Here is a 25,852-nt window from a genome sequence, read left to right on the forward strand (position 1 = left end):
TGTTTTGCTTTTAATTTTATCCAGCAGCTTTGAAATCAGTCCACTTATCATATCCGTGACATTTTCTTCCTCCCCATCCCCTTCAAAGCGTTGTCTGCTGCTGTTGTTCTACTTGGAAATTTGAGCCCTCCGCCAGCGGGACGCGCGCTGAGAGAAAAATGGGCGGGAACGCAGCGTTGCTTCTGTTCATTTCGCAACCTGGAAACGCTCAAGGGCCAGCCGCGAGTCCAGCGCGCCGATCCAAGAATGGCAACTGCGTCTTCCGAAATACGCTGAAGCGCAGCTATTTTGTAAGCCTTGGATTTGGGTGAGGAAAGCGGCAAAAGAAAGCGAGGAGGAGCCGAAGCCGGGGTTGAGCTCATGTGACCGCTAGCGACACAGGGCTGGGGCTGCTGAGTAGTAGCTGGAACTGCTGCTGCTTTTGCCCGGTTTTGGAACTAGGTAACAAGCGAGAGAGACCGGAGGATTCGCTCCTCTCAAGGGTGCGAAGCCGCCTCGCTCCAAACAGATGATGGCGATACGAGAGCTGAAAGTCTGTCTGCTTGGAGTGAGTAGCAACCGAAAGAAAGAGAAATACGAGTGGGGGGAGGGGGATCTGGGAAGGAGACGCTGAATTCTGGGTAGCAAGTGAAGATTTTAAGCAAACACCGTCCCGCACAAACGACCGACAGAGCGCAAGCCGAGCGGAGGAAGGACGGGCGCTGCAAAGCAGCTTGTCAAGCCTGCGATTTATAGAACAGCTTTCTTTTGTCTTCCTTTTGGCACATTCTAGTTCGGATACGGACTGGCTTTACGCTCACTTTACTTTTTCGATTTGCTTGCTGGGAATTTTGGCAGCTCAGGCAGTTAGACTAAATAAGGATTAAGCAGGCATACTTTCCTCCTCCTCCTTGTCCGAGATTTGTTCCAGTTACATTCTACTTTGTCTGTTTTCCTTTTACCTGATGGAAAACGTTTACAACTATTCTCCTGGGAGACATGTTTTGATTCCGGTAGAGATGATGGAACCCCGTTGAATCCTTAACGATGCGGTGGGCAGGCAATGTTGAATGCTGCTTTATAGCAAATTAAATAAAAACTTGCAGAAACTGAAATTCATGTGGCAAGCTGATCATATGGAATAATTTTTTCTTTTAACTCTTTAAACCAATTATTAAGAGTAGGGTAACTACACTCTCACACCTGCATTATGATCAGATTCACAGATAGATGCAATTTTTGTACAAATGGTTAGCGTGTTATCTTGTTGGGAAATGTCCCTTGAAAAGTATTATTTTTAACTATTAAAATATAGAAATCTCGTTCTCCTTTCCTTCACTCTCTTCTACAAGTTAAGTATGTTGTGTTTGTCCTAAATACTGTGTTTTTCTGGTTTGTATTTAGCAGATAACATTTTGAGCTCAGAAGAGATTGCTACACACTTTAACTGATTTTGGCTGTAAGTGGACAGAAATTGCATCAGTGCAAAAAGCAGTTCACCATGAGATGCAACTCAGCAAAAACTGTTTCATTCTGTGGCTAACCATATCCTCTTTTTAGAATAAATCTCTGCAGTGTTATGGTGAATTCCTCCCAGCTGATAATTTGCAAACCCACATAGACCAGTGTCAGGGAATTCTTCCTTTCTTTTCCTCCTCTATTTTGTACAGTCATGGTGATTTAATAGTTTAGTTTACACTGCCTCGATTTAGCTCCCATTATTAAGAAAAAACAGTACAGCTATTTATTATGAATAAACTGCACTTCATATTTACAGCAAAAAAGGTGCCCTTAAGTTTGCAAAAATGTTATACTGTTTGCAACTCCTTAAACCATTTTCTTAAGATTGCATTCAGTTTTAAAATGTTGCAGCAACTGCTGTATAAATGCTTCTCTAGAGTACCCTTATCATACAGCCAGATGTTCTGTTCAGACTGAAGTTAACTTCTGCTTTGTGGATTCTCCTATTTCTTCTCCCTTCCCACATAATCCAGGAAAATAAATACCAGTTGTTTTCTCTTTGATGGTCTTGTTTTTTTCAAATACAAATAAATATATTACATTTCATACTTCCACTATTGAATCTGTAAAACAAAACAAGGTCAAGTGGCCCAGCCTTTCATGACAGGCACCCCAGCAAATCACTATAAAATTACTGTTGAAGACAGAGTGGGGACTAGATGAGATGGGTAGCCTGCTAAAGCACTCACTAGCCTATTGATGTGGAGGCATTTATATTTATATACTGTATTGAGGCATCTGCTACATGTACGTATCAGGATTACCACTCATTTTTTGTAGGCATAGATTCATATACTTGGAATTGGAATTTTGACTAGGGAATCCTATTCCCATTTCTGGGTAGGAATCAAAATGAAAACATGCCTTTCTTGCCTCTATTTGTCTACATTCAGGGAAGAAGAACCTTGCTAGTTCTCTGAATAATTGGAGTCACTATTGCTCTGCATTTAACGTCAAGAATGCACTATCTGCAATGATAGAAAATAGATCTTGGCTACTGTCTATGCAAAATTCCTTTAGATGAATAAGTATTACTGTATGCCAGGCTGTGAGAAGCAGATAAAGAAATCACTTTGGTATGAGACAGGCAGACAAGATATGGGGGCTATAAAAGGAAGTGTTTTAATTGACCTGCTACTTGGGACTTTTATTGTTTCCAAGTTTATATTTTTTATACCTGCTTGGGTCTTGCTTCTTGGGTTTGTTACCTATCTGTGACTTAACATCTCAAGGCTATATAAGCCCAAGACTTTCAATCTCTCTTCATGGAACTAGTTTTCAGTCCTTGATGCTAGTTTTTTAGTCCTTCATGCTTAATTTATAATCAATTTCTAAGATGTCTTTCAAAATAATTTTCCTGATCTATACCCAACATTTTGATTCCTGTAACATTTGTTTCTGTTAAATTTCATTGTTATGTTCTGCCTATTTTCTATCAACAATGTTTTCATTTTATTTGTTAATTACATTATTTACTATCTTACATACTTTGTGTCAGATGCAAATTTAATAAACACATCCCCCACCTCTTCATTCAAGTAATTTATTTAAAAGTTAAAGGAGAGTTTAGGATTTGACTTTATAGCACTCCACTCAATGCCTTCTTCCAATCTGATAAGAAATTATTGATGAGTGTTTTTTCAGTTCAGTTTTTAAGCCAAGTATGTAGCATTAAATTTTTAATGGATTGAACTCAATAATTGCTTATCTCAGTATCTTTCTGTACTTTGTCAGATTTTTTTTCTGGAATCAAGGTATAAGAAAAGAATTTCCACAATTTGTTAAGGAAGTTGCTTGATCAAAGAACATGAGACAAGGTTTGCCTGTCAAAAATTGTTCTACAATAGATAAATCAGTGTTGAGTTCTTGTAATCACTTTATTGTCCTCAAGATGCTTATAGGTAATATGCTTTATAATCTGGAAACTTCCTAGGTATTGATGTTAATCTGACTGTTTATAGCTTTTCTCCTTTTACTAGATTTTGGGTATAATGGCATTTCTACACAACTGATACAACAGAATGTGTGACATAGTTGTAGAGAAAAGTAGCAGCACTTTTCCCTCTTTAATCAACAAACATTCAAATATGCATTTGCTTGGGATGGTGATCTGCCTCATTTCTCCAGACTAATGGAAAATCTGTACCCAGCTTCATTAACTTGTGATGAATTTTCATTCCACATAACTTTTTTTGTATTGGTTATTTAAACCAGATACCTAACAGTATTTAGAGGAAAAGAGTTCCCCATAATTCCCCATAAATTCTATTTAAATACTAAGGTGTGTGTATGTGTAAAATATTATCTTTAAAAAAAATACTAATGAAATCAGGGTGGATAAAAATTGATTTTTTTAAAAAAAATTGGATTTTTTATTTAAATCGGATTTTTTTTATTTTTCTCAATTTTATTTTAATAAAATGTTTTTGGAGTAAAAATCTATCTAAAGATAGTTTATTATTTAAGATATATTAATAATTTAGTTTATTCAGCATGAAATAGAGCTTAGTTACGTAGCATGAAGCTGTATATTCTGCAATATTGGGACTGTTGGTGAGTCAACAGCAGGTCAGAGGAGGAGTTGCTGCGGGACAGATGACAGTTGCTCTTTAAAAATTATGATTTAAATCAACTTGATTTAAATCAAATCCACCCTGAATGGAGTGCTGAACATTATTTTCTGAATGTAAATCCAAAATTTTTTCCTGTAAAAATGGTGTTTCATAAAAAAAAAACCAAGGATAGTTTGTTCTGTACTTTTATTTAGAAACAGCCTGTTTTGATCTTCCTTAAGCGAAATGAAATTCATTAAATTAATATCTTCCTAAATTTTACTGAACATATTACATATTAATCTGCATAGGATTATGATTTTAGTATTTTGAAAGGCTAATATCTTAGAAAAAACTTTACACCGTAATAGTAAAGTTAGATGTACAAGTATTTTTTAACACTGAGAAAAGACAGGATACTTAAGCTTATACAATTCTTCAGAATACAAACTTTTGCTTGGAGTAGTAATTACTGGGTACACATTTTTTAAAATTTAAATAAAATTTAGTCTAGGAAAGCACACTTTAATCATGGTATACTGATGTTACATTTCATGAAGGTAGTCACTTTTAATAGAAGTATTAACATCTTTCTAAACCAGACCAAGTTTTTAGGAACAGCTGTTAGAACTGAGTTGTTGAGGGCTCCTAGTAATAAAGCAATAAAGTATATAATTTTACAGCTAATGCTATATAAATAAATGTTTTTACTGGCCAAACTATTTTTACTGCAACTGTGATTATTTATTTATGAGAATTTATATGGCCACTCATTCACTTTCAGTGACTTTGGGTGGCTTACAAAAATTTTAAAAAAACAATATATAAATAGTAAAAACATTAACTCTCCCCCCACCTCTTTTGGTCATAAGTTGACCATTTTTGCCAGGATCATAAAGCACAACACAATCACTAAACAAATCCCATGGTGGTTAAATGAATCCAGCATAACCAATGGACGCAACTGATCATAAATGCAACCCAGTTGCCTAGTGCCCAAAATGCAATCAGATGATCCACAGGGGTATGCAGCACTCATGACTTCAAGAATAGGTCATAAGTAGTTTTTTTAAGTCTGACAAAACTTTGAAGGGTTAAGCGAGGACTTCCTATACATCCAAGAAATCAGAAGGACATCAGTGGAAATCCATCAGTTGCTTATTGTTTGAACAACAATAGGAGTACCTTAGTAAAAAAAAGTTTACTGGCTTGTTTTTGATGCTCATGGTTCCAAAGAAAAACATGGAAAACTCTTGAACGTCAAACCATTTAATAAGTTGATCAGACATCAGAAGTTCAAGTGGAAATAGACTGATTTGCAGAATATTTATTGAAGAGTTTTTGCTCAGATAATGGCAGAGATGACTAGAACATTTTGTGCAGAAAATTTTCAGTTTGGCAGTTTTATGATACTTTACTGCTTTATTGCCTATTGCTCAAGATTGTTTCAAATATTATAATAAAAATATCTTTCTCTACACAGAGCTTTTGTTTCTTTGAATGTACTGTTCCAACTGCATAAAATAGTTTAAATATACTTTTCCTTGCATCAAATAATATAATCCAAATACTTTTGTAAATTCTGTAGATTTTGTAGATGAATATACTAACTGAAATCATTAGGAAATTAATGCATAGGATGCAATAAGAAAATATTTCAATTTAAAATATCCTGAAAATTTATCCTATAAAGCAGAGGTGGGGAACTATGACCCTTTTATGACTTGTGGACTTCAACTCCCAAAATTGGAATTCTGGGAGTTGAAGTTTACAAGTCATAAAGGGGCCATAGTTCCCCACCTCTGCAAAACTGTAATTTTAAACCATTTGTCCTCTTCCCTTTATCCCCAAGATAACCTTCAGTAAGGATTTTCTACATTTTTAGAGAAAGATCATGAATAGCACTCATTTAAGTTTTATTTCCAGTAGCTATTCTAGAATTGTCCTTGAATGCAACAAAAATATAGTTAGTTTGCAAGTTGCAGTTATTGACAACTGTGTTCAGACATTTTCTGTAAGGAGCACTTGGAACTTGGAAATGTGGTTAAAGGCATAGAAAAAAATGTAGAATTGCTATATCCAATAATATGCTTTTTTGGAATGGCAATAAGAAGAAATGTAATTCCTCATTTATTTATTGGTTCTTCTTTACCATTTTACATACATAACATGTTTTCTTAGCACTTTACATACATATGTCCATGCATGTCACATATTTGAGCAGCTGAAGGAATCAAGACTGCTTTCTTCCTGGGTTCTGCTTGATGGCATTGTTTAACTGAGGGGACCCAACACAAGCAGAACAGGCAGACACTGTAGGAGAAAGGCAGTTCTCTTGTTTAAAGCTTTCTCGTAGCAAGATAAGTGACTACTTGGGTGCAGAGAGGTTCCATATTGACAATTATGCACAGAATGTGTAAGTGGTATTTACTACATTTCAGTTTGAATTACACATAAAATATTCGTAATATGTTTAACTGGAAATAAATATTTTATAAATATAAAATAAATATAAAATAATATAATATAAACAATAAATATAAAATAAATATTTTATATCCTTGATACCTATGTATAAGTAATTTCTTTTAGGATAAATATATTAGCCCAGGGGTGAAATCCAGCAGGTTCTGACAGGTTCTGGAGAACCGGTAGTGGAAATTTTGAGCAGTTCAGAGAACTGGCAAATATCACCTCTGGCTGGCCCGAGAGTGGGGTGGGAATGGAGATTTTGCAATATCCTTCCCCTGCCATTCCCACCAAGCCACACTCACAGAACCGGTAGTAAAAAAATTTGGATTTCACCACTGTATTAGCCATTTTACTTGTTACCAAATTCTGAAGCAAGACTAATTTTATCTAATGAAACAAATTGTTGATTACAGAAAGAGAAAAGGTGAACTTGCAAAACTTTAATGAACATTTCTGAATTTTGATTTTGTTACATCATTTTGTCCCATCTAAATAAAATGTTGTCTACCCTATGTTTGAAAAGTGAATAATAGCAACAAGAAAGGAACATGCAAAAACATAGATTGATCCATATGCCACAGAGTGAGTATTTTACTTTAGAAATGAGCATAAAGCCATGGTTCCAGGTAACATCGTTGGCTTTAATTTTAAGGAATTGAATAGATTATTAGCGAAGGAATAAAATCGACTCTTGCCTATTCCACACAGACCTTTTGAATTTTATCCAGCCTATCTGCCAAACTTTTTAAAGATTTGCCTAGAGTCAGACAAGTACATCTACAGTACTTCCAATTAACGAAATACATGAATGGACTATGCAGGAAGCATTGGTATGGATCACAAAGATCTTAAAATAAATTATGTACAGATCATTTCAACAGCTTATAAGATATCAATAGAATAAGTGAATTTAGTAATATTTTGCCAGAATTATTGTTTAGAACCTGTTAAATTAGTTGTCTGTGTGTACATGTGTACTTTTGAAACAATCTTGATTCCTGGCAACAGCCTGGACTAGCCCCTGCAGTTTTCTTGGAAATATTTTTGTAAGTGATTTGCCATTACTTTCTTCCTAGGGCTGAGAGAGATTGACTGGCTCAAGGTAACCAATTGGTTTTTCTGCCGAGGGCAAGACTAGAACTTATGTTTTTTTAGTTTCTAATGTGCCTTAAACACTACATCAAATTGGCTCTCTTAAATATATTTAAATATACAACTACTTAAGCCTTGGAATATACAGTAATAATCTCTGCAAAAGTCAGTATTCTAACACAGGTTTGAAGCTAGTTTGCAGAGAAGGTAGTTATTCAGAATTAATGGGAAGAACAATAATGCTAATAGGGGAATATTGTAATAGAACAGAATCTGTTGGCTTCCTATATTCAGGCAAGGACTTTCAGATGAAGTGTTTCTTTTTTGTTAGTTTGTTTCTTATACCTTCTCTGATCTCTGTCAAATGCTAGTCTGGTGTATTATTTTCTGAGATTGAAAGTTGTGCTTCTCTAACTTTTCCCATCACACCTATTTCGGGCCTAATGAAAATTTCAACTACTGTTTTGGGAGTTCCTCTATTATTGGAGAAGCTAATGGTGCAGCATTTCTATATTCTGATATCCTTCAGCCATTTTCTTACAAAGTACAGTACAGCCTCTTAAGTAAATATACTCTAAACCAGTAGCCCCCAACTTTTTGGGCACCAGGGACTGGTTCAATGGAGAGAGATTTTTCCATGAACCAGAGAGGGCATGGTTTTGTGTGCTGTCTGCCTCCCATGGATAAGGGTTTGCTTGTTTGTGTGGCCCAGTTTCTGGCAAGTTGTGGCCCGGTACTGGTCCACAGACTGGAGGTTGGGGATCCCTGCCCTAAACCTAAGGGTTTCTTCATTTAAAACAGATGGGCGTTCAGGACAATATTGGGCTGATTCTTCCTTTCTTAAATTTTAGGATACTGGAGTTGGCAAATCAAGTATAGTTTGTCGCTTTGTTCAGGATCATTTTGACCACAATATTAGCGTTACTATTGGGTAAGTACCGTGTACAGTTAAGTTAAATAAACACTGATGAATTCCTTCGTAATTTAAAGTAGGGAAAGTTCATTATTCAAGATAGCTGTATTTGTATTATGGGTTCCATCCCTATTTTAACATGGAAAATTGAGTGGACATGTTACCACCTTCTGCAATTAATGCCAACTGCAAACTACTTGATTTTTTCTGCAATTTTTTGTTGAGCTCCCACAACTTCCACAACACTACCCAAACCATTTAGGCCTATTTTGGGGTAGGGGATTATATATTTTTAAGGGTAGAGATGAGAGGAATATTCTATTCCCATTCCCAGTCTTAAAATTCTGAAAAGTGGGCAGAAGGGTTGATCTTGCCTATTACAATTACACTTATTTCTTAGATATTTTTATCCTGCCTTTATTTTTTATAAATACCTCAAAGTGGTGACTATACCTAATATTCCTTCCTTATCCTATTTCCTCCACAACAACAACCCTGTAATGTGAGTTGGGCTGAAAGTCACCCAGATGCCTTTCATGCCTAAAGCAGGATTAGAATTTACAGTTTCCTAGTTTCTAACCTGGTGTCTTAACCGCTACATCGAACTGGCTCTTTATGCCAGAAGCTGACTTCTTATGGCTCTCCAGAAGGTTTGGATGTATAGTAGATTTTTTTCTATAAATCATTGACTACTCTGATTTAAACCCATAGTTTTTGAAAAGTGCTTTTCATTTAAAATTTATTTATTTATACTTCACATTTCTAAGGCTGGCCGGCTCAACAGTGAATCTAGGCAATTGTCAAAAGCAACCACTGTCCCTGAAACAAATAATGGGAAAGGAACAAATATACACTACATCAAATGCATGTACCAGAGCTTAGAGTAAATGTTGAGTTCAAAGAACTTGTTTTTAGTATTGCAGGAGCAAAAACAATGAAAGAGAGGCCCTGTGCCATGAAGAACTGTACAGATAATCAGCACCTTGGATTGCATCCAGAAATTCATTGGTAATCAGTGCTGCTCACATAGCAGAGATGTTACATCAGTGTTTTGAGGCAGGGCTATGACGGTTTATGTCATTGAATTCTGGACCAACTATAGCTTCTAAGTGGGCTTCAAGGGCACTCCCATACATGACATATTTTAATAGTCCATGCACAAGTGACTAAGGCATTAATGACTGTGATAAGAAATTACCAGTGAAAGGAAATGGGCACTCGGCACATTAGGACAATATGTACAAACAACTACCTAGCCACAGGCACTATCTATTCTTTTGAGCAGGATATGTAAGTTCAGAAGGACTCCCAAATCACAAACCACTTTTGTAGGGAAAGTACAACTTTACTCAAAACTAAAGATAGAAATATCTGGTACTGGAAAAATCATGAAGCTATAGTTACTTGTATTTGTCAGGGTTGAGTTAAGCCAGTTCCTTCCCATCCAGACCTTAGCAGCCTCCAGATTTTGTGACAAGACTCAACAGCATCACCTGGTCAACCAGGAGTTGAAATATTAATTTGAGTATCATCAACCTACTAATGATATCTGCCTAATGATGCTTTAGTTACCACTTCAATGTTTAACAGGAGTGATAAGAACATTGAATCTTAGGTATCCACAAATAGAAGCGTTGGGTTTGACCTCTGCCCCAATTACTGATTGGAAGCACCCAAGGGAAAGTAGCTGGTCCAGAAATATATCATGTTCAATGGTACTTGAAAATTAAAGAGAACTAGAATGGTCATTCACCCCCATATCAATGATCATACTGCCTGTACCCTGACTGAAATAGATAATCATTTTTTAAAGCTTCAGCTGGACCACTTTCTCAGCAATCCCCCCCCCCCCAAAAAGGGAGGTTGAATGAAAATTATCCAGAATTATAGGTTCAGCAATAGTTTCCTATGGTGAGGGCTGTGGAAGAATTTAGCTCCAGCACTAAGAAGAAGGAATAAACGGGTTGCTCAGCTCTGGAAAAGTAGAAAGCATGAGAAACAGATTCAGAACAGTCTCATCTTGACTTTATTGTTAAAAGGCACAGTGAAGGTTTTGGATATGCTTTCAGGATTCTGTTAATACACCCTACAACAAAATAGCATTCTTGGAATCTCTGCATGTCTATTCTTTGACCTTGCCTTTCCTGGTACATCACTTTTCTTTGTCATACCATACCAGGTAGATATTAAGGTCTTGAAACTGATCCTTCTGAAAATCCCCAAGCTTCTTCTGAAATACCATTAAGGTCTCACATTCCAGTTATGTCTGGGGGAATGAAAGATGTTCAGGTTTCTTAGATAACATTTTTATTTTCTTTCAGCCATAAAACATTCATAAATTCTTATATTTTTCTAATTCCTTCCAGTTTTAAAATCAACATTCAACTACTGAATAGTAAATTGTTGATTTGGGCCTTAGTAACTCATTTATTATTTTGTATAATTAATTGAGAAAGTGGGAAATAATTATCCAGACGATGGTAATGATTTATGCAGGAAATATTAACAAACATTAGCATGCAGGAAAAAAACTATTTTCTTTTTTATTTAGAATTAAATATAGCTTAGAATAAAGATTCCTGTTTTACTTAATCTCTCATCTACCTGAATGTTCTTTAAAATCAAATTATAATATTTAGGACTGATCAGCTGAAATTTCATAGGTATGTATCTGCTTGTGGTCAAGGACCGCAAGAGCTGAGGTGGCGCAGTGGTTAGAGTGCAGCACTGCAGGCTACTTCAGCTGACTGCTAGCTGCAGTTCGGCAGTTCAAATATCACTGGCTCAAGCCATCCTTCTGAGGTCGGTAAAATGAGGACCCAGATTGTTGGGAGCAATATGCTGACTCTGTAAACTTCTTAGAGAGGGCTGTAAAAGCACTATGAAGTGGTATATAAGTCTAAGTGTTATTGCTATTGCCTTAAAAGAACAATTTCATTTTGCAACTCATCACATTTTAACAAGATAGGATAGTGTAGTTTAAGTGGCTACTATGTCATTCATCTTCGTTAATCCTTCTAGAATCTCAAATTTTACAAATGTGAATTCTTTCTAGAAAAAAGTAATTTATTTTCCTATTTAAAAATAGCACTACATGTATGCATCATTATGTTTAATTTAACTTTTAGATTGCCTGTAATATCTGTAAAATGTTTGCTGTTTCTCAAATATTAAGAAGAAATGATTTGTTTTCTCCCTTGTGAAAATTAGATTCCTGAAAATGTTGTTTTCTTAATTAGCAAATACATGCACAGTAATTTAATGTAAACTCTGCTTATGTGCAACTCTTCTTGCAAATTTTAGAGCTTCTTTTATGACTAAAACAGTCCCTTGTGGGAATGAGCTTCATAAATTTCTAATCTGGGACACAGCAGGTCAGGAGAGGGTGAGTATGAGTCTTTATCTAAAGAAAGTTGCATGCCATATTTTGTATTTGTTAATAAAGCAGAGGGAACCAGCATCTGTAACATAGATACTGAAGGTAAGAAGGCATGGTATGTTTATATTGTTTTAAACGTCACAGTAATCTAAATTCTGTTTCAACAGAAACAGTTTTATAGTAGAGATTAAACAAACAGAACACTAAATTATCAACAGATTGACACTTTCAGAATCACAATAATATGCAGCCAGGTTCTAGTTCCAGGCTTCTGGAAAGATAAAAAATTTGAACCACTAGAATCTTCTAATTTCTGCTTTCTCAGGATCTTCTAGGTTTCATCTAATGGCCCAATCTGAGTTACTTGCCATGTCTTTCTCTCTTCCTATTGCTGACATGATATTCTTATTTCCTACAATTGGCCTCAAGGGAAAGGAGGTGAAGTAGTTATACCTGCCATACAAACTTGAATTTCCTTCTACTGGTATCTTTAAAATCCAATGTACTTTCATCTATTTAAAAACTGGTTCAGACTCTTCGGCTGTCTGTTGGTGGGCTGAAGTAGGATCTAATGATTGGCCTCTTGCAATTAGCCAGCCATCTCATTATGGTGTGAAAGGGCAGCTTGCATTGTATCTCTTGCTACATAGAACAGAACAGAACAGAATTCTTTATTGGCCAACTGTGATTGGACACACAAGGAATTTGTCTTGGTGCATACGCTCTTAGTGTACATAAAAGAAAAGATACATATGTCAAGAATCATAAGGTACAACACTTAATGGTATTTATAGGGAACAAATAAGCAATCAAATCATATTAGGAAACAGTCAATATAAATCTTAAGGATACCAGCAACAAGGTTACAGTCATACAGTCATAAGTGGGAGGAGATGGGTGATAGGAATGATGAGAAGATTAATAGTAATGCAGATTTAGTAAATAGTTTGACAGTGTTGAGGGAATTATTTGTTTAGCAGAGTGATGGCATTCGGGAAAAAACTGTTCTTGTGTCTAGTTGTTCTGGTGTGCAGTGCTCTATAGCAGTGGTCCCCAACCTTTTTATCGCCGCGGACCAATCAGCCTTTGATAATTTTACTGTGGCCCGCTGAGCGCGCGCAGGGGTGGGGGCTTTGGGCCACACGTGCGTACCTGCGCGGGACTCTCTTCCCTGGAGCCTTTGCGCACGGCCCAGGAGCTTTTGCGCACGGCCCAGGAGCTTTTGCGCACGGCCCAGGAGCCTTTGCGCTGCAGCGTTCATGTCCCCCGGCCGCTGCGCGGCCCGGTGCCAGGTACTCCACGGCCCGGCACCGGTCCGCGGACCGGGGGTTGGGGACCACTGCTCTATAGCGTCGTTTTGAGGCTAGGAGTTGAAACAGTTTATGTCCAGGATGCGAGGGGTCTGCAAATATTTTCACAGCCCTCTTTTTGACTCGTGCAGTATACAGGTCCTCAATGAAAGGCAGGTTGGTAGTAATTGTTTTTTCTGCAGTTCTAATTATCCTCTGAAATCTGTGTCTGTCTTGTTGGGTTGCAGAACCAAACCAGACAGTTATAGAGGTGCAGATGACAAACTCAATAATTCCACTGTAGAACATCATGCTATTAATTCAAACCTTTAATTCCTTCCCATTTGCCCTGTTGACAAAACTGCTCAGCTTATTAGTTTGACCATGTAGTCTGAAAGTTTTGAAAGTTAGTTTAAGAGAGGGATTATGTAACTAATTTAACAATGCTAATTTGTTTATATGTGTATGTATAAATTGTTATGGTATGATCAAGTTGGTACATTGCTCTGTACATATTTAGTATCATGGTTGAGATACGTTTTTCCCTTGCTAATATAATTTTATTTGACAATGGCAAGTAAAGTTCTTAGTTAACTTAATGACATCTTGTTTGCTAAGCCTTCCATTACAGTTTCTTGAGCACAATATGCTATTACTGATTTCTACCAGTAGCTTATTGTTGCTCCATCTAATTGTCATATTTTGCTGAAAATATGCAATTTCCTGATCTTGGGGGAAAAAGGAAATATTTTATCTCTTCTTCCACATAGCATACTATGCCAAGAAAGCAAAAAAAAAAAAAATTTATAGAGGTCTTAGATTTTTTTTTAAGTTGCATTAAAGAATGTCAGAACTTAGTAGAATAATCATTGTGAAGAAGTATACTATTTTCTGAAAGTCAAACAAAGATAGTTTTTAATGAGTTCTCACATTATTTTTTTTGTTTCAATTGATTAAATCTCTCTCGCTCTGTGTGTGTGTGGTGTGTGTGTGTGTGTGTGTGTGTGTGTGTGTGTGTGTGTGTGTAGGAATGGCAGAACCTGAAGGTGGTATTAAAAGAGGAATCAGCCTAGAATTTTTACATAGACACAGCCGAACTAAATCAAACCTCCCTTGAATTCCATTGACCCTTATCTAATTCCAAGCAGGTGCTAACTATTAGTTGAGAAGATTTCTGTGCACAGTCATGAGTAGCAATAAATCAGTTTAATTGGACCTTCACATGTAGACCTGATCTTCCATGCCTGACAGAGTATGTATCTCTGTGTGTTGTGAGTATGTGTGTGAGAGAGAAAGAGAGAATGAGAATATGAATGGCCAGGTGTTTTTCTCTGATGTTTTCTTGGATCCTTGATTATTTAGCAAGCTCTATGGCAGTGATGGCTAACCTTTTTGCCATCGTGTGTCAGGAGAGGGGGGGTGGGGGAGGGTGCCCACACCGATAATTCTATGTGCCCTGCCCTGCACATGCACGCGCAAACACCCCACCCCCCTGCTCCTGGCACGCGATGGCCTGGTAGGCCCGTTTTTCTTTCTTACCTGGCTCCAGATCCTCTCTATTTATCTGGGAAGGGTGAAAACAGCCGTTCTCACTCCCTCGGAGGCTCTCCAAAGGCCTGAAATGGCCCATTTCCCAACTCCCATGGGACAGGAAGTGACGTTTTTGCTGTCCCCAGCCTCCAGAGCCTCTCTAGGAGTCTCTAGGAGCCTTTCTAGGAGTCTCTGGAGGCTGGGGACAGCAAAAAAAGTCACTTCCAGTCCCACCGGGAGTTGGGAAATGGGCCGTTTCAGGCCTTGGAGTGCCTCCGAGGGAGTGGGAAAGGCTGTTTTCACCCTTCCCAGATAAATAGAGAGGATCTGGAGTCAGGTAAGAAAGAAAAACGGGCCTTCCCCCCTCCCCCCGGCCCTCCGGAGGCAGGAAACAGCCTGTTTCCCTACTTCTGGTGGGCCCAGAAGGCCCAAAAATCAGCTGGCCGGTGCATGCATGCACGCCAGAGCTGAGCTGGCGTGCACACTGATATGGCTACGCATGCCACCTGTTGCACACGTGCCATAGGTTCGCCATCACGTCTCTATGTTGCACACGTCTCTTGAAAAATAAGCTGTGCTTCCTTAAGTTAAGAAAATTAGAAGTTCTAGTAAGTCTAGCAAGAATTGCACTCTCCCTAAAAATGATGATGGGTCTCAAATTAGGGCTAGGAGATATTGGTTGTAATCCATTGGATGTGGCTGGAACAGGTAACTTTAAAAGTACTGGTTTGAGAGATGCACATTCAGGTGCAGCTCTTCTTTATCTCTTTCACTCCTTTTCTGTCTTTTTGTTTGAATACACATCCTCTCTTCATCTTGAAAATATTTGTTTGAAGGAAGGGAAAGTAAGAAGAGTTCTCTCTTTTTCCCAGGGTAGATCACAGGCCAAATAGCTGTGGGCATATCTAGATCCACAAATGTGATTCTACTACTTCAGGAATTGACTACCAGTGTTATCATCTTTAAAAAGCTGAATGGGCTGAGTTCAAATACTTTCAGGACTTTCTGCTGTGGGCTGGATCTGCCTATGCTGCAAAAGCTGGAAGAGAAACTTGTTAAGATCTCATCACTTGAGTGCCACCTATAGGAATCAACATGTTGCATTTTCTTTGTGGTAGACCCCTTCTGTGGAACTCTTTGTCCCTTATGTTCTGTTAACCTCCTTATGAAGCTTCAGGAGAGTCTTGAAAACCACAGCATTTGGGATTAATGAGGATGACCTACCCCATTGCATAGGAGAAAATATTCTGGGGTGCTATGATTTTATTTTAATCCATTTTGTTACTTGATGTAAATCATTTACAGCTGTTAGATGAGTAAATTTGGGAGGGAAGATAGAGAAGAGATATTAATTTAAACTTGATTTACATAAATGCAAGATATAACTCTTTGCTCTATGTTTCATAGTTTCATTCACTGGCACCTATGTACTACCGTGGATCAGCAGCAGTTGTTATAGTTTATGACATAACTAAGCAGGTGAGCTTACTATTATCCCATTATTGACATTTATTCAAAAATCCAACTTAATAATTGGTCATTGTGTTTTTCTCTCAGCAGGCTTAGTGAGCAATCCAGCGTAAAAGTTAGTAAATCATATTTTCATAAGATTTTTAGACATTGTTAAATCAAGATAATTAAAATATAACATTATTTTCTTTTAATCTTTTAAACAGGGGTAGGCAATCTTTTGATATTCAGGGGTTTTAAAGATGACACTAAGTATACTTTGGGACACTATTTTTTACATTTGTGCTGAATTTTAGCTGACATATTATGAAATGCTTCAAGGACTATAAACAGATGTTTTTTTCCCATCTGTCAAATAAATACAGTGTGAACTTTGCTGTGTCACGTCATAAAATAGTCAAATTCATTTCAGGCAGGTTTAGAGGCATGCTTCTCAATTTGGAATTTCACTTTGCGAACTTTGATCTTTGTGAGTTTCTCTATTACTGAAAATCAACAAATGCCCGTAACTACCCCAAAAATTGCTTGGCGGAATTGTATGAAATCTGCGACATAGCTGACTCCTGGCCTACTTCATTCACTGTCCAAAGAACACATACCAAATACACAACATGGCCATGTTGAGGTAGCATAGCATAATTGCAGTACACACATTTTGCACTGGGTGAATGTAGAATTGAGAAAATAATTCCAACAATTAATTTTCTTAGAAAACTTCTACATCTCTCTCAAGGCACTTTTGCTATTCATTTAAGAATAGACAAGGAGAAGGGTTTAGCTAGAACAAATTAACAAAATCTTATCCTTCATATTACTGGAAAAGAAACAAATTTAAAAAATACACTGAGACATATTTTTCTTCTCTTGCTAGGCACAGGAAAAAAAAACCTCCATGACTTTTCCTTAAGTGGTATGATAACTGACATAGCTACTTCGGTGCAATATATGAAATGCTTAAATGGTATTATCATTTTAGGAAAAACAGATTAATTTTACAGTACTTATCTACTCTCCTCTGTGCTCTATTAAAGCATGACATCTATTAACATATTTAACTTCATTGAGGTCATTAATCAGCACAGTAATTTAACTGTATAAGCCATGCTTTTTGCCTATTTCAATGGTAAGCTTCATAGAAGAGTTGCTGTCTTCCTGCAGTTAAAGATATCAAATATTACAATCCACATTGTCAGTTTTATGACATAATAAATGCTGGGTTTGGATATTGATGCATTTGCAGGTTCTGAAACTGAATGTATTAAAGATTTGCTAATGGATGTGATTGGTTATATTGGTTACCATGGCCATTTTGCTTTATTGTATTGCAAACTTAAGAGGACCAGACAACCCACATTTTTGAATGTATACTGTTAGAAAAAGTCTTACTGGAGTTATGTCACAATGTAATGTCATAATGTTTATTATAAATACTTAACTGTATTTGTAATCATAAATTTTTGTATTTTTCTGTTATTTATTCTGCACTGTATTTGAAACTTTATTATTATTCTTTGATAAAGTCTGTTATAATCTAGTATTGCAACTAAAATTAACTCTGATTTTGATAGACAGCAATACAAATTGAACTGCCTACTTTAAAATACGATAAGTTAGCCTTATTGTATTTGAGGTCTATTTTTCTCATTCTGCTGAGTAGACTAAGAATGTGTGTGTGTGTGTGTTCCTATTTATCACTAGCATTGCTTTTTATTTATATCCCATAATTTGCTACCTTTTGCAAAATACTGAAAAATTGAATATGTATTTTTGATTCCTAGAATATTTTTGTGAAAGTTTTGTCTAATTAAAAACTGGATTATATAGCTATAGTATATTGCTCCAGGTGTTCCTTTTGCAGATGTTAATTATTACTTACCATGAACAAGTCTTTCATTAATAAGCATGTCTTGAAAACACAAGCACTTTCTTTATTTGTTTCTCACATACTTGTATGTGTTTTCTGAATATATATAGAGAGGAAGCATGTGATTTAGAGATTTTTCTATGAACATATATTGTTATGAGTCATGGAGTATCTCTATACAACTTTTGTTGGCTGGCTGTGGCATGATAGCACTTAGACATATACTGCTTCATAGTGCTTTTACAACCCCCCTCTAAGCGGTTTACAGAGTCAGCATATTGCCCCCAACAATCTGGGTCCTCATTTTACCAACGGTAAAGGATGGAAGGCTGAGTCAACCTTGAGCCAGTAGAAACATATCTCATTTTGCTTGGTATTCTAGATTGTTTGTACCATTATGGATTTTATACATTATACATTGTCTTCAAATATTATGCCTCAATTTAGTAAGTTCATTTTGACTTATGTATTTAATTTAGGATTCATTTCATACACTGAAGAAATGGGTAAAAGAATTAAAAGAACATGTTCCTGAAAACATTGTAATGGCTATTGCTGGAAACAAATGTGACCTTTCTGATATTAGGTATATATTCTGATATATTTACTTTTTTCAGTTTTCCATTGCTTTTTCTACAATATGACAAATACAGAAATACATTTTATATGGTTTTTAAAATTAAAAAAATTAAACCAATGCAAATAATAACAAATATGTTATTTATTGAAATTTATTTAATCTAAGAAATAAGCATGTCTGCAGTTTCAAAATAACAGTACCCTGTTTCTCTGAAAATAAGCCCTCCCTGAATAATAAGGCCAATTGGGCTTTTGAACACATGCGCTAAAATAACCCCCCCCCAAGAAAATAAGCCCTCCCCAAAAATATTTAACCGCCTGAGCAGCCGGTCCCCGCCATTTCCTCTGATTAGGGTTAGGGAGACAGAGCTGGAAATCAGGTAAGATGCTCCACATGTCCCAAAATAATAAGACCTCCTCGAAAATAAGGCCAAGCGCTTATTTTGGGGTTCAAAAAAATATAAGACGATCTTATTTTTGGTGAAACACAGTAGTAGTATACTATTCCATCTTAAACATGTTTAAACATGTTCTAGCCTTGTCTACTTTTTTGTCCAAATTGTTTTATTTATTCACAATTCAATCCTCAAAACTGGGATGTCTTTAGTAAAACATTTGGGGATGACCTTACTATGGTGCCCTGCCTTCCTTTATACCAATGTTTTTCAAACTTGGTAGCTTTAAGACATGTGGAGTTTTAACTGCTAGAATTCCCTAGCCAGCATGCTGTCTTGGAAATACTGAAGAGTTGAAGTCCATTCATCTTAACACTGTCAAACTTGAAAAACACACCTCTATATTATTAGAATTTTGTCTTGCTGGATATTGTCACTTAGTCCTGTAACAATGGCTTTATGTTGCCCATGTACTGCATCCTTTCACACTGCTAGAAAGGGCAACAGTTAAGTTTCTGTTATTTGTCTCCAATCCATGTTCATGGCCTTCAGTTTTCTTCGGCATTGCTGAGAAGAAACAAACCTGAGCTTTTCTTCAAGCTCTTTCAACTACTCCTCCAATAAAAACACAGATTTGCACCTCCATTACATATAGCTTGAGTTTTCTCCTGGCAGGGGAACCAACATTGCACATACCTTCAGTATTACTTGCAGAGTGTCCAATTTTGTCCATGGAACTTGAAGGTGTCTTGCATATTCTGTCTGTCAGACTCCCATGCAAAATTGTATATGTGCCTGTTTGTTTGCCTTGGTCACAATACACAAAAACTCTAGTCTGGATGTGGTCTCTATTCTTAATTATATAAATGACTACAAATGTTTTTTTTTCTTTTTTGTATTTGTTAACTTTCTTCTGGGGGAACAACTTACTGTAAGTATGTAATCATTGAGACAGATTTGTTGTTATTGTGTATAAACTTTCTATTGGAACAAACTTCTATTTTTGTTTTTAATAACAAATCATCTCTTTCACTGGAACATTTTAAATCTCTGGCTGATGATAGATTATACAAAAAACAGTGAAATCAACTTTTTAAAAATTAATTATTTTCTGCAAAAGAACATTTTAGTAGTTGATTAACATATATCCTGTAAAACAACCAGTCCTGTTACGGTACTTATTAATTATTTAATTCATTCGCATATGGGACTCAGGGTGGTCACAACAATTAGAAAACATATATATACTGTATAAATAAAACACTCAAATACTCGTGCTAAAACCACTATTAAAAATTCAAATGCAAAACACAGTAAGAAGGTAAATATAATCAGTAATCCAATTCATTATAACCACTAGAAAGGGTTCCCACCTTTCAATCAGTTACATTTAGCTTTCCATACATTTTGAAAAGCAAGAGTAAATTTTAGGATAATTGGTGGACAATCTCTTAAATAAACCCAACAAAAAATTAAAGCAGAAAATATTTTGTGTTAAAACGTACCAGTAAATTACAGTATATTATCAGGATTTATTGTGTAGATCTAGGTTTTAGGAATAAAACATTTCCATATTTGGTAATACATTTTATTTCATTTATGAATTATTGCTCAAAATGGCAAAATGAATTTCCCCTAATTTTATACTCATACCAACAAACCTCTGTTGGACTAAGAGCAAGGAGCAGTGTTACTAGTTGAGCTGTGTAGTAGAATGAGGGCGAAACATTTTTTTAAAAAAATTTGATTTATATGCCGCCCTTCTCCGGAGACTCAGGGCGGTTTACAGTGCGTTAAGCAATAGCCTTCATACTTTTGTATATTTTATACAAAGTCAGCTTATTGCCCCCACAAACTGGGTCCTCAATTTACCTACCTTAGAAAGGATGGAAGGCTGAGTCAACCTTGAGCCTGGCAAGATTCAAACTTACTTTAATTGCAGACAGCTGGTGTTAAATTACAGTGCCTTGTCTGCAGAGCTATCCAGGCTCTGGTCCCACACTTTAACCACAATAACTATTATTATTAACCTTAACCACAATAACTATATGAAGTCTTTTACTTCATAGTTGATCAGGATTTGACTTAAATTTTACCTTAGTCAATATATTTAGAGAAACATTTAGAAATAATAATGAAAAGGAATAAAAAACGTTATAGCATGTTCTCATACATTTGCTTTATGAAATTGAAGAATTGCAGGCCATGCTATTTGGTTACAAACTCTAATCAAATGGTGGGAACAAATCACATAGTTACAATTCTGGGTTGTTTTTTCTTTGATGGAACCACATGATTTCCTGCCATTAGATGTTCAGGCACGGTGAAGCCCTTTGTGTATTCATTAGTCATTAACATTTTTTATTGCTTTAAGTTCTTTAAAATTATGTCTGTTAATTTAAGCCTAAAACAATAATACTGAATTCTAAGACTTTAAATAATCTTATTTTTGATGTTTGGGCAAAGGTTCCATTTCTCAAGTTTTGATTAGCTTGACTATATTTAGACCTGTTGTAAAAAGAAGAGGAAGAGTAGGAAAGACTTCTAACCAAAAGTGAGAATGCAAAACCAGAAGCAGCCTTCTGCAACTCATGAAACTACACACTATAAGTTACACAATACTTCAATAAAATAAACATTAACCTAGATCAATTTCGATTTAGTGTTAGGTCCATGTAGGGTAGATAGTTTCTTTCGTTATCCTGGTTCTCATAATAATGGAAGAAGTTAAAGCATTTAAAAGATAAAAGTTCAGAAAATAATTTAAGTGGGAGAGTACAAAAGGGAAATATTACTGTAGTTTATTTTGATAAAGGAGATATTTAAAGTAGTATCAAAATGAGTGTATGAAGCTAAAACTTTAAAAAAATTATAATTATGCATCCGGGAATATAATGGAATAATATTAGATGGAATGATATTAGACTTGAGACATCAGTAGTATGACAAATAATGTTTTGCTTCAGATTCAAATAAAATGAGTTACTATTTTTATTAAGGTAGCTATTAATTTTAAATTTATAAAAATCCAAACATTTTTTAAAAAAATTATATACAGGACTTTTTCACTAGTTTGCTTACTGAACCAAGTACCAGTTGTATTCTTGTAGAAAATACAAAGGAATTTGAAAAAATGTGATCTATAGTTTATCTACGTGGTAGGTTGAACTTAAAAGAGCTCAATAAAAAGAAAAAGGAAAGTGTGAAACATAATCAAATATTAAAATTTTCCAATTTTATGATTTATGTGAAACATGGGGAATACTTAATCTCTCAAAATGAAATATTAAATTTTATTTAAGGGGATATCAAGATAGATTTTATATATGGATCATTCTAGAACAGCATTTGCAGGCTTTGAAAAGTTCCTGTAAGGAATGTTTTACATATTCCTGTTTTGCAAAAATGCATTAGCATATCTGATTTCTTTAACACGAAGATCTATAAAACACTGCATATGGAAAATATTTATAAAAAGTTAAAACCTGAATTGAGTTATTTCAAAACTGAGCAAAGAAAAATAATTGAAAATAAAAGCCTTTTTATTCAGTGATCCATTAATTGTATCTGCCACAAAGGGGCTGCCACAAAGAAGAGTGAGTCAAGCTATTCTCCAAAGCATCTGAGGGCAGGACAAGAAGCAATGGGTGGAAACTAATCAAGGTTAGAAGCAACCTAGAACTAAGGAGAAATTTCCTGACAGTTAGAACAATTAATCAGTGGAACAATTTACCTCCAGAAGTTGTGAATGCTCCAACACTGGAAGTTTTTAAGAAGATGTTGGATAACCATTTGTCTGAAGTGGTGTAGGGTTTCCTGCCTAGGCACTGGGTTGGACTAGAAGACCTCCAAGGTCCCTTCCAACTCTGTTATTCTGTATTCTGTATAAATAGGTTTGAATTTTTCTTTAAAATTAAATTATTCATTAAATTATTAACTGAACTCTCATTGAATTTTTTAAATACATCTTAAAGAATATTATTGTTATTCGGATATGAGCCACTTATGGAACAAATGCATAATAAATAAATAAATAAGCCAGCCAGTCAGCCCAATAGCTGGAATGTCTGGGAGTTACAGTCACAATTTTCTTTAGAAAGAAAAGTAGACAGATCCTAATGCTGTCAGAAAACACTCACAGATTTTGTGTTGTATTGCAATGTACAACAAAAGAATTTTGTTCATTCAGCCTCTTTCCATCATTTAGATTTGGGGAGAACAAGAAGTAATTATATTTCTCATATGAGAAACAAGAAATGAATATTTACTGTGCTCAAATTATGAAGAATATTATAGTTGAATCAAACATTCTGTTGCACAACTACTTAATTTAAACTTCTAAAATTTTATTTTAGGGAGGTATCTATGAAAGATGCCAAAGAATATGCAGAATCTATAGGCGCAATTGTTGTTGAGACTAGTGCCAAAAGCGCAATTAACATTGAAGAACTCTTTCAAGCAATCAGTAAGTAAACTTAGAATTTGTTTTTGCATATTTAAGCTTGTACAACTTAAAAAGTTTTCTTATTTAGGTCATAGCTTTGCTAAAGCCCCAGTTTATTTCTCATGAAAGGACAACAATGAAAGAGATAATTGTTTCACAGAGTATCATATAAATATACTTCTAGAGAGGTATTATTCAAAATATTTCACCTTATACTAATTCAGAATGAATTATTTTTCTTATGTTATAAATTCAGGAATTAATATTTTAAAGAATATTATAGCATATATCCTTAATTCCTGAAACTTTGGAGATTGGATGGGTATCCTATCGATCTCTTATTTATTTACCACTGAAGAACAATCATTTTAAACAATGAAGCTGGATTTAAAAATAATAAAGACAAAATAAATTTTCTGCTGACCAGTTAGCAGAAAAACAAGCAATAGAGTAATCAAAAGATGAGGGAATAGGTCCCCAAACAAGCAAAGTACCTGAGCACAAATTCAATCCACTACCAGCTGGAAGTTTATTTTTTAGTTTAAAGATTTAAAAGGAAACAACCCTATTTTTAAGCATTTAAAGGTTTAGGGTTGTAAGGTTTTAACAATTGTATGTATTTTATTTTGTTTTTTTGCTTTTAAAGGCCGGCAGATTACACCTTTAGAAACTCATGAAAATGGCAACAGTGGAACAATCAAACTCAGGAAGCAGACTGCTCAGACAACACGAAGATGCTGTTAAACAAACCAGAACTGGTTTAATGCACTTGAAAATAAAACAAGATTATTTATTTAATGAACCACGGACTTCAGAAAGCCAACAACATGGTACACTCTCTAAAAACAGTAGTATCAGTATTCTTTATTGATGGGATTAGTAGGAGAAAAATGTCCTTCCAATGAGTTCTGCAGAATTATGTAGACAATTCATTTAAGCAGCAAACTGAGTGAAACAATGACTCAGATTATTTGGAATAATCTGTTTAAACCGTTGACTATTCTAAAGAAGCAATAAGTACATTTTTTTAACAATATTTTTTTTTTGTATTTTCAATATGTTTCTCGTTATTTATAATTTTACAGAATTATAATACACAGTATTTTAATCAAACAAAGAACATTTTATTTTACTGGATTTGGCTTCTATGATTTTTTAGAATTATTTTTAAAGGTATAAATGAGGTACTTACACTTCTGCATCCAGTGCAGATAAAAATCTAGTGACAACAATTCAGGTAAATGTTAAACTGTTACTTCTGCATTGGAAAAGCAAAATCATTGAAATACAAACACTTTTAAGTTAGAAGCAGAGGTTTTGGATATACTAAATACTGCATGTTAAATGAAAGCAGATATTTCATAAAAGGCCAAAAAAAGACCAGGATACACTTTCTATTGAATTCATTCAAATTTGAAATAATTTAACACCAACCTGACAGTCTGAATACATCAGTTCTATACTTGTATTTTTTCTTGTTCTTTACCTTTAGTGCAGTTATCTGCATCTATATCGTTGATCTGGCTGTTTCTTACTTAGTAACAATACAGATGCAAGGTGGAGTCCAAGGAAGTTGAAAACAATACAGACAGCCTTTTTTTAATCTGAGTCCTTTTTGTAATAGATTGAGTACCATACCAAGCTAATGCAAACAACAATAACCATCACTCATTGAAAGACCTCAGTACTGTCAGCCCTCCCAGATACACCAGATAAGAAACACTAGATGCCATGACTCAGTTTCCAGACTGAGAAACTTCATCAACATATCACCACACAATTTGGGGAGGACACCCTGAGGTTGGTGTGAGAGGAATCAGTACATTCCAGTGACTTGTTCAGACTGAGAAAGCTGCTTGGATGAGCAGCAAAACATCTCAAGCCAACAAGGAAATAAATCCAGTTGCCATGACTCAATTTCCAGATGACAAGATGAACTAATTCTACTTTATTGTAAGACTACAATAAGAAAATCTTGTAAGTCTAAAAGTACAGTAGTATATTGGTACTCATTATTAAATGGTTTGGAGAGGCATGACAAGTACTAAAAATGACGAGTGCCAAACAAACCACATGACTTACCATGCAACCATGTTTTGGCCAGGAAGGACTTCCTGTTTGTCCCTTTTCCTATGTCAGTGACCTTCCCAGTTTGGCTGACTTCCTGTCCGCTCTCCACAGCTACCCCCCCCCCTTTCACAATCGCAGTTCATCAAGTACCAGACAAAGAATGAATACTGGGACAACATTTTTTTGTCAGAATGTGTTGCATAGCAAATTTAATGAGTTTTGAAGCTGTTGAGCACCGAGGTATCATTGTACAAACTTCTCGCTACCATTGTTTATTCCTTGAGCCTTTAAAGCTGGGTTTTC

The 25,852-nt window shown here is 35.5% G+C and overlaps 1 protein-coding gene across 1 annotated transcript; it reads left to right on the forward strand.

The window, feature by feature from the left end:
• The first annotated feature begins 268 nt into the window (after positions 1-268).
• RAB31 (RAB31, member RAS oncogene family) lies at positions 269-24,481 on the forward strand. The gene is made up of 7 exons (XM_070942376.1): positions 269-547; positions 8,468-8,547; positions 11,833-11,914; positions 16,135-16,206; positions 18,541-18,647; positions 23,391-23,500; positions 24,126-24,481. The coding sequence occupies exons 1-7, from the start codon at positions 509-511 to the stop codon at positions 24,221-24,223; spliced, it is 588 nt and encodes a 195-aa protein (XP_070798477.1). The 5' UTR covers positions 269-508; the 3' UTR covers positions 24,224-24,481.
• The last annotated feature ends 1,371 nt before the right edge of the window (positions 24,482-25,852 follow it).

This window comes from Pituophis catenifer, unplaced genomic scaffold (genome assembly GCF_029215685.1).
Source record: "Pituophis catenifer annectens isolate HBS135680 unplaced genomic scaffold, rPitCat1.0.hap2 SCAF_3, whole genome shotgun sequence".
Lineage (NCBI taxonomy): Eukaryota > Metazoa > Chordata > Lepidosauria > Squamata > Colubridae > Pituophis > Pituophis catenifer.

What these genes read in the sequence shown, in the direction of transcription:
- RAB31 (XM_070942376.1), top strand. Translation starts at nt 509, where the DNA reads ATGATGGCGATACGAGAGCTGAAAGTCTGTCTGCTTGGA. An exon ending in TTTATGACATAACTAAGCAG is followed by an intron (nt 16,207 to 18,540) that starts GTGAGCTTACTA and finishes TATTTAATTTAG; the next exon opens with GATTCATTTCATACACTGAA. An exon ending in AGAACTCTTTCAAGCAATCA is followed by an intron (nt 23,501 to 24,125) that starts GTAAGTAAACTT and finishes TTGCTTTTAAAG; the next exon opens with GCCGGCAGATTACACCTTTA.